General features: G+C 33.6%; 1 protein-coding gene and 1 long non-coding RNA gene across 2 annotated transcripts; both read left to right on the top strand.

Annotated features, from left to right (window-relative positions):
• The first annotated feature begins 4,731 nt into the window (after positions 1 to 4,731).
• Positions 4,732 to 5,192, top strand: LOC131871335 (uncharacterized). Its single transcript, XR_009369580.1, has 3 exons — positions 4,732 to 4,769; positions 4,869 to 4,961; positions 5,048 to 5,192. It is a non-coding gene; the product is annotated as an uncharacterized LOC131871335 (long non-coding RNA).
• A 1,809-nt stretch (positions 5,193 to 7,001) lies between these two features.
• Positions 7,002 to 9,434, top strand: LOC131855955 (receptor-like protein 36). The gene has a single exon (XM_059215953.1). It carries the CDS (start codon positions 7,002 to 7,004, stop codon positions 9,432 to 9,434), a length of 2,433 nt encoding a protein of 810 aa, XP_059071936.1.
• The last annotated feature ends 307 nt before the right edge of the window (positions 9,435 to 9,741 follow it).

The following is a 9,741-nucleotide window of genomic DNA, read 5'->3' as shown; positions in this document are numbered from 1 at the left end:
CATTTTATCTTTTGGATAGTGATGAGCATCATCGAAGTAAACTCAATATTTGCACACCCAAAAAATGTTTCACTCTTCCTAAATGTCATACTTATATTCACACTTCCATAACACTTTTCTATTTTTGGATATAATTAAGATTTAATCAAATTTGGATTTCATATATATGAATGCTTAAGAATTCGTTTGCATGAAAATGTGAACAAATTTCAAACCACTAATTAATCACTTTTTAAATTATTTGTAGGCATTTGAAAACTAGTTCAAAGGACACGTAGTGGACCAAGATTTTTCCTCATATTGCACACCAAAATTCAGGTAAATTTGTCTAGAGTGTGTTTCTTGTTGTATAATATTTGTCAACAATCGTTAAACTAGATTATATTTTGCATACTAACTTCTCTTTTAAATGTTCAAAATTTTGTACTGGATATAATAGTTTAGTTTTTTTTAAATTTTGATGTCTTATTTTGTATGTTTTCTTATTATATTTTGTCTCCTTTATAGTGTAAGTACTCAAAAAAATTAAAATATAAGAGAATCATTATTATAGAATAAAAAGGTCATGTTTTTGTTTTCTTAGATTCAAATTATCTTGTTAAAGCTTAGGTGTCCGATTTCCAATATAGGTTTAGGTGTCTCAACCATGAGATGTGGCATTCTATTTTATTAATGATATGATGGTTTTCATATGATTTTGGTATTAGTAAAATATATTGTTGAGGATATTGATACAAATAAAATGGTATCAATGTAGTTGTTACTAGATATTTGAACAAGCTAGAGGGCCACTAACCATATTAATATTATCTAGAATGGGTAGAAAGAATAAATGGGAATCACTTATCAAGCTAGATGTGCAAGACATCTCCAATGAGGGAAATAATTTCTCAAGTGAAGACCTTGAATGGACACCAATTGGAGATGATAATAACCGACATATAGACTTATGTGCTGCTATCCCTTTTGAGAGACTCTCTCACTTTGTCCAAGGAGAAGGTTTTTTGGATGACACTGACACACAATTTGTAATTAAAAAGCATAAAGTGTACAATTTGACAGAACCTAATGACCACGCCACCAAGATGTATTTAAGGTTTGTTTAGATTTAATAAATTAATTAAGCACATCACCTTTTATATTTGTCATTAATTATATCAATTAATATATATTTTGTACATGTATAAATAGTTATCATTGTGCTTATGGGCCTGAGGATAGAAGAAATAAACCTGAAAACAATCTTGAAAAAATGCAAAGGATACGAAGGTTTACTCAAAAAAGGGGTTGTCAAGCCCACTTTTATGTTAAGGTTATGTATGGTAGACCAAATGTTGCAATCATCACATATAATGAGTTTAGCCATCAAGATGCTAATGGTGAATTTTGTCATGGAAAGGATGACCCTTCTGGTGATCCAAGAAGTAGTGTTGCACCAAGATTATCAAATGAATGCAAATCATATATTGAATCCTTATTGTTGATGGGTGTGTCAATTGACACAATATGTGAACAACACTATTTGGATCGTGGTTTGACAAAGTTGATGAATAAGAGGGACACATGCTGTTGAGGAAGGATGTATTGAATGCATGGAAAAGAGTACGCTCTCTTCGATCACAAAAAAATGAAGATGATGCAAAAAGTGTATGTTTGTGGCATGAAGAGGAGAAAGATAACTTCTTCTACTATAAAACACCAAACAATGAGGAAAATGTTCCATTTATCATAGGCATTCAAACACCATGGATGCGGGAGATGATGGTGAAACATTCACATAACTCAATTATTGCAATGGATTCCACATTTTCAACAAACAAATATGGGGTAAGTAGAACCATATTAATTGTATTTGTGGATCTTAATTTAGTTAGTGGTCTATTTTATCTAAAAAATTACTTATCAATGGTTTATTCATGTGTAGTATCAATTATATTCCTTGCTCGTATTTGATGAACAAGAGGCTGGTGTGCCTGTTGCATGGGCCATATCTTCAAGAAATAAAGTTGAAGATATAAATGAATGGTTGATGGAGGTTTACAAGAGAGGGAAACAAGATAAAGAAGATTGGCATGTCAATGCATTCATGACAGATGATGCTAGTGCAGAGATTGAAGCAATCAGGTTTTATTAGTCTTAGTTTATGTTTATGAGATTGTAATTTCTTAATATTTAGTTTATCAAAATTTATATTCCCTAATTTTCAACATTAACTAGTTTCAATTTAACAATTAATTTTGTTAAAATCCCACTTATAAACTTTGATGATGTAACTTGTAGGTTATCCTTTGATTGTCAAGTATTGTTATGCATTTGGCATGTACGTAGGGCATGGTTGAAGAATGTGTATAGGTAAGTCAATCTTTAATTAAAACATATGGTAAATTGCACGCGTCAACTTCATAATTTGATCTTCTATTATGTAATCCAGGTATGTTAGTAATAAGGATGTTGCAACACATATATTTGATAGATTGGGTGAGATAATGTATGAAATAAGTGATGATCAAGGCATCACTACTCAATCGATCAAAAATTTTATGGAGGAATTCAAAGAAGAGAAGAAATTTATTGATTACTTTCAAAATACTTGGTGTCATGATGAGAGTCGTATTGGTAAGATAATCAAGTTATCAATTATTGTTTGTATACATTTTCATAATTTAAGTTGTTTTTTGTATATGCTAAGACTTCATTATGTTTGTTTGTATAGCAATGTGGGCAAAACATTTTCGAAACTTCTCTCATGCAAATCAAGAAACCAATGCTTCTATAGAGTCATACCACTCCCACATTAAGAGTCACTATTTAAGTGATCGTTCTAAGAAATGCACAAGGAGAATGGATTGGCTTATTCATACACTTCTTCATAGAGTAGAACCATTCTACAAAAATAAAAGATATTTGCAGTTATCTGGATTCCTCACAAACTTCAAAAAGGAAAGATATTACATAACTGCTCTAGAGAGATCAAAAAATATAGCAGATGCAGATTGTTTTCTATATGATCTCCTCCCTAACACATATAGGATAAGAAGCCAAACAATTCCAACAAAGTGGTATTTTGTTAGGAAATTTGAACCAAATTTGCATGTGTGTGATTGTGATTGGGCAAAAAGAGGAAACACATGCAAACATGTGTTGAAGGTCTTAGATATTCTAAAGAGAAACAAACCAAATGAGCAAGACCAGGTTGTTGGTAAGTGTCATTTCATATTTAAGTTTAATATTTATATTTTTAATTATTATAATTTTTTTTCAATACTAACTAAATTAATCTTATTGAATTGTAGATGATTTTACTCCACTGGTTGATGATATTGATGAAGTTAGAGGGAATTCTAGTCATGAAATTGACATCATTGGTAATGTTGATATGATGTTTATAATTAAGTATAAAATGATTTTTTGATTCATATCATTGATTAATTCTTATTTCAATTGTAGATGGTTGCATACCCTCAGAAGATCAAGATGTGCATGGGGTTGTCGTTGGTGAAGCTCAAAGAACTGGTAATTCTTAAAAGCATCATTTTATAATGAAATATGCGTTGTTTTTAAATATTTTTTGACTTAATCACTATTATATCTATTACAGATGGTTGGATATCATCTAATACTTCTAATGATGGATTTCAAAGTTCCATTGATTATTTAAATTCATTGCTCCAAAATTTACCGACCAGTGAAGATGAAAAAAACATTTTTAGTCAGTGTGTTGAGAGGTTTAGAAAAGATATCAATGCATCTCTTGCTTCATCTTCCAAATTTAGATCAATCCCTGGCTCAGAGAACATGTCTATTAGACGAATATCACCATGGTTTAGTCCAACCAAAATGCACAAACGTCATTCTATTCATCAAAGATGTAATGCCATATCTGAAAACTTAAATGAAAGAGTTGAGGAGCATGAAACTTTTCTATTCCCCTCTACAATATGTAGAAAGCAAAAGAAAAAAAAGGTCACCAATCGCTCAGGCATAGCAATACAAGAAGAAAGAGATATTATCATGCAGCAAGGTGAGTACATTTATTCATAGGTATTTGAGTAATTCACATATCAATACTTCTTAGTTTTATTTCATATGTTAAACATATGTTTATTATAGGTTTGAATGATCAAGAAAGTACTCGACGACGTCGATTGCCTTTCTCCATTGATCTAAACCAAATGCTAATAGATGAAATACAAGCTGTAGATAGTAAGTTAGTCAATATTAAACATTTTTATTAATTTTTATTGAAAAATACTCAATTCCTATCTCTAACCATTTTTTTGTACTTAATTAAACAAAAAGATACAATTTCTAGAGATCAACCATCAATGCTTAGTATTATTTCAGCTCAAACATTTCAACAAACTGTTGCAGGTAATTATGAATTTGAATATTGTTTAGATTAATTACGTAATGTGATTTTATACTTGAGCATTTTATCTAAGTTGATGTGTTACATGTGTACTTCAATGCAATTTCAAGTGATAAAGAAAAAGATCAACAACATATGCTGCCCTTTTCTATTGATCTTAACCAGACATCAATGACAATGGATGCAATACAAACTAGATATGGTCACAAAATTATTAAATAAAAACAATCAATTTTGTGTCTTTAGTTTGTAATTAATTTTATCTAAGCTGATGTGTTGAATGTGCTTGTTATTGCAGCATTAGAAGATCATCAAAAAAATCAAGAATATATGGTACCGATTTCTGTTGATCCTGAGAGGACAACAACAACAATAGTTGATGCCATGCAAGCTAGAGATGGTAATGAAATTGTGAAGTGAACTTCATTAATTTTCAGTCTTTAATATATAAATTAATTTTATACGTGATATATTAATGTGAATGTTATTGCAACTTTAGATGGCCAACAAAACTCTCAAAAAAACATGCAACCATTTTCTATTGATCTTAATCAAATGATGACAATAATGGACACAATGCAAAGCGGAAACGGTAAGTAAATTATGAAATGAACTTCAATCAAATTTGAGTCTTCAATTTGAAAATTAATCTTATAATGTCCTCATATGTATTTTCAGGTGTTGATGATATTCATATGGAGGATCATGATCAACACTTTTTTGGTTAATCACTATAGTGTATTATTCTCCAATGTATTAATCGTTAAGTACTTTAACTCTATTTTAAAATTAGAGCTTGGAGGGAGTGGATTGTGGAATTAAGATAAAGACATTATTTGTATATTGTACTTTTGAGTTAGACTACTATTGTAAAAGTGAAAAATTGGCTCATCCTTTTGTAAGCTTTTGTGAAATTTATGTGTAGTGACTTACTCACTTCCACAATGGTCACATTTATTATTATATATATAATACAAAGTTGCAATGATATATCTCCTATGCTTATATTTGACAACAAATTTGGTAGTGTGAGTTCTCTCATATTGTGACTATAACTAATATGAATGATATGTGCATTTCCAATGGATTTGATTTCCAATCATGGTGGTAGCTCTATGATGCTTTATATTTTCATTTCTATATTATATCTATTCATCATCTTGGTGTATTTATGTTGTCTCCCACTTCCCATTCAACATTGTCTCATCATTCAATCTATTGTATTCTGTAAGGGGTGGTATTTATATTTGAAGATTATCTAGGTATGAATTTTATTTATCTATGTTTGAAAAATGGACAATAAAGATATTTTAAAAATTAGGCATATAAATTATGAATAAAAAATTTATATATATAAATTAAAAAATAACCAATTTGTTAAAACTTCTTCTTATTCTTATTCTCTAACGAAAAATATTTGGCTCTTCCATATTTCAGCTATATTAATGATGTTGCTTACTAAATCTCATAAGGTCTTGAAAAGATTTCAAATTAGAGGACAAATTTAACATGTAGAAGGTGTAGATTCATTTCACAAAGGTTAGAATTTCATTGTTTCCTACCACACTTATTTGAGCCTTCCTAGGGAATTTATTGATCCATTTGAAAGTTGATCATAAATGAAGTTTTCAAGGGTATAGGGGAATTTGACATTCAAACAATATCCATCTTTACATACGCATTTGACCTTTATAGGGGAAGTTGCTTTCATGTTTTGTAGGTTTCATATATTTTTGACACCTCATTGTGATGCACATTAATGTCTCTCTAACATATCTATGTTATGGGATTTTTTTTTACTTGCAATTTATGCCAATATTTGTCTAAGGCCATGTACAAACACGTGGGAATAAATTTTTTTAAAAATGAATGTGCGAGAGTGCATTTTACCAAAAAGAAACAAAGTATAGTGTTATACTAAAGTATCGGACAAATACAAATCAATGACATGTTAAATAATACTGATAAAATTGAACTCAAAAGATCGTTTCGATGGTCTTGCTTCTCTTCTACAACATTATCCGCCGTTCGATGAAAAACCGAGGTCATCTCTTTCAAATAAGATGCCTTCGACGTAATTATTAAAAGAGTTAAATTATAAATATCATTATTAATATATAATATCATTTAAAATATTGCAAGCGGGCGGGAGTTTTGCAGTTGTTGGATGCATTTAGTTTCAATGGAAGCGAAATTCGGCGCGGAAAGGAGTCCGTAGTTGCAGCATTTATGATATTTATCACTTGCAGTTCGGTGGCGTCAAAACGCAGTGTCAAAACGGAACCGGAATCCACAGGAAAAAGGGAAATCCGGATCGGCAGAGGTGTGGCGAGCAGTTTGAGGCGATGTCCTTTCACGGGCACCTTTAACGCAGGCGGGCAGACACGAACGCGGAGGGGCATGGACCGAGGAAGCACGGCTATCCAGGCGGTGCAAATTTTCCCCTGGATAGCCAGTGCCATTCATTTTCTATCTACCCAAGGGCTGTGGTCGCTCTTTAGTTTTCCACAGTCAACGGCTTATAGTACAGTGAGAGAAATATTTTCTAGCCACGTTGAACTATCGGGGAGGTTACGTTATAAATTTGCCTCTCAAAGTGGGATTTTTTGTTCTCTGCAATTTCATTCAAGCAATGGCTGTTGCTCCAATTCACCTTGCCTTCATCAGTGCATTTCTCATCATCCTTTTTACAAGCCCATGTATTGGTCTATTCATTTGTCCCTCCCAGGAATCCCAGGCTCTTCTTTTCTTCAAGGAAGCCTTGAAGGTCTCTGATGGCATTCTCAGTTCATGGGATAATAGAAGCGACTGTTGCTCCACATGGGAAGGTATATCGTGCAACTATGCCACTGGCCATGTAGAGCTGGTTAATCTGACTGCTTACACCAACCACACAGAGCAGGGTTTGCAGAGTGGAGTCATATCGAGTAGTTTGTGCAGCCTTCCTTTTCTCAAATACCTCATCCTGAAAAGCATTGGATTAACAGGTAATATCCCTTCCTGTTTGGGAAATCTTTCTTATCTTCAGGTTTTGGTGTTAAAGAACAATAGTTTGACGGGGATAGTTCCTCCTGCAATTTGCTTGCTCACAAATCTTGGCCATCTAGATGTAAGCATTAATCAACTCGTAGGAATCTTACCACCGTGTCTAGGAAATCTTACCTTTCTCCGTAGACTCATTGTCCATTACAACAAATTAACTGGGCAAGTCCCAATTTCCTTGAACAAACTCTCCTTGCTCAAGTTCTTGAGTATTTCCGGTAACAAGTTCAATGGCAGCCTTCAACTCACCGGGCTTTCTTCCCTCAATTTGCTCTTTGCTCGTGATTTTTCATTACCTGAGAACGTTACTTCTTCCCAGTTGGCATTGCCATCCTCCATAAAGGTTCTCTGGCTCTCCCACATCACCATTACAGATAGTCTGTTTGATAACCTTGCAGAATTAAAATTTTTGTACGTATCATATTGTGTTTTGAATATTAGCGCAAGTTGGCTTCCGAGCTTCCAGTTAGCGGGCTTAGATCTAGTCTCATGTAGTATTGGTGGTAGAGTTCCTGAGTGGCTTTTCACTCAGTATTCATTACAGAGGTTGGCATTGGCTGACGACAATATTGTTGGAGAAATTCCCAAATGGTTAATGGAGAACAATCCTCAGTTGTTTCTGTTCAACATTTCAGGAAATCATTTCAATGGCAGCCTTTTTGTTCCAAGTAGATCAATTCGTTGGATGACTGTATTTGATGTATCTAGGAATGCATTCACTGGACACGTAGCATCTACGTGGCCTCCAGATCTTCAGCTCCTGATGGTTAATGACAATTCTCTGATTGGCAATATTCCTCCAGGTTTGTGCAATTTAATTCATCTTGAAAAGTTAGATCTGTCAAACAACAAATTGAATGGAAGCATTCCTTCATGCTTTGCAATCTATAAGAGAATTCAAGTGTTAAATTTGGGGCATAATAGGTTGGATGGAAGTATACCCCAAGGGGTATGCTCCTCCTCTTTAAATGTGAGAAACAATGAGTTAAGTGGCGCCTTCCCTATGTCAATCATAAATTGTAAGATATTACAAGTACTAGATATCGGCCATAACAAATTTGCTGGGCATATTCCATGGTCAGTTGGAAATCTATCAGCCCTTAAAGTGCTGATGATGAATGATAACTCTTTCAGAGGCAGCATTCCTTCAGAAATTGTCCAACTCAAGCAGCTCCAGATCTTAGACCTTTCGTCTAACAATATATCAGGTGTTATTCCACACAGCCTTGGATCTCTAAAAGCAATGACTCTACCAAGAGAAGACGGCCATATATTATCTTCTCAGCTGAACCCATTTCAAGTAATTACAAAAGACAATGGCGTTAAGTCATATTCTGGGATTGGTCCTATTGAGTCAATTATATATCAAGTTCCGTCTCATGATGAATTGGACATGACTGTAAAAGGCTTAGATCTGAAGTATGCGTATATTTTTTCCACTCTCACAGGTATGGATCTTTCCAATAACCAATTAAACGGAAAGATTCCGTGGGATTTTGGAAAGTTGAAGGGGTTAAGGTATCTCAATCTGTCAATGAATAATCTCAGTGGAATTATTCCACCCAGTTTGGGGGATATGACTGAACTAGAGTCACTGGATCTTTCAACAAATAGGCTTTCTGGAAAGATTCCTGAAGAAATTGAACTGGCGACTTCATTGGCGGTCTTAAATTTGTCCAACAACAACCTCTCAGGCAGCATACCTCAAGGACAACAGATGACCACATTTCCAAACACATCATATTCTGGGAATCCATATCTGGAAGGATGCCCACTTCCAAAGAAATGTTCTTGGCCAGAGTTTACTCACCATCCTCCCCCAAATGATATGGAAAACAGAAATGCAGATCATAGAAAGCATATAGTATGGTATTATATTGGAGTAGGATTGTCACATGTAGCAGGTTATTGCTGTGTAATGTTCTTGCTTGCACTGAGAAAGGGATGGAGACAGAAATACTTCAAGTGGGTAGATAAGATTTTGAAGTTTCTGTTTCCTTGCATACGCAACAGGAGATTATGAAGGTTCAATTTGCCAACAAGATGAAGCAGAAGTATGCCCCAACGCTGGATGCTTGAGGTTGCTTATTCAAATTCATTATATTCTGTATTCTCAAAGTCTAGTATTAAGGTGCAAAATCATAAATAACAAGAGCTGTGAGACAGCATGAGTCCCTGCCTTTAGCTAAAAACATGCTAGCAATGCAGTGAACCATTGAGAACAATTAAGTAGTATAAAGTTACTTTGAGCATGTAAAAATTGTATATTATAAATTTTTAAATTTGGGTGAGCTTATATTTGACATAGTAGGAACTTTTTCTTTTCATAT

This window comes from Cryptomeria japonica, unplaced genomic scaffold (genome assembly GCF_030272615.1).
Source record: "Cryptomeria japonica unplaced genomic scaffold, Sugi_1.0 HiC_scaffold_395, whole genome shotgun sequence".
In the NCBI taxonomy this organism is placed as follows: Eukaryota; Viridiplantae; Streptophyta; class Pinopsida; order Cupressales; family Cupressaceae; genus Cryptomeria; species Cryptomeria japonica.
The sequence above is the reverse complement of the archived record's forward strand: the minus strand, read 5'-3'. Positions and strand labels throughout refer to the sequence as shown.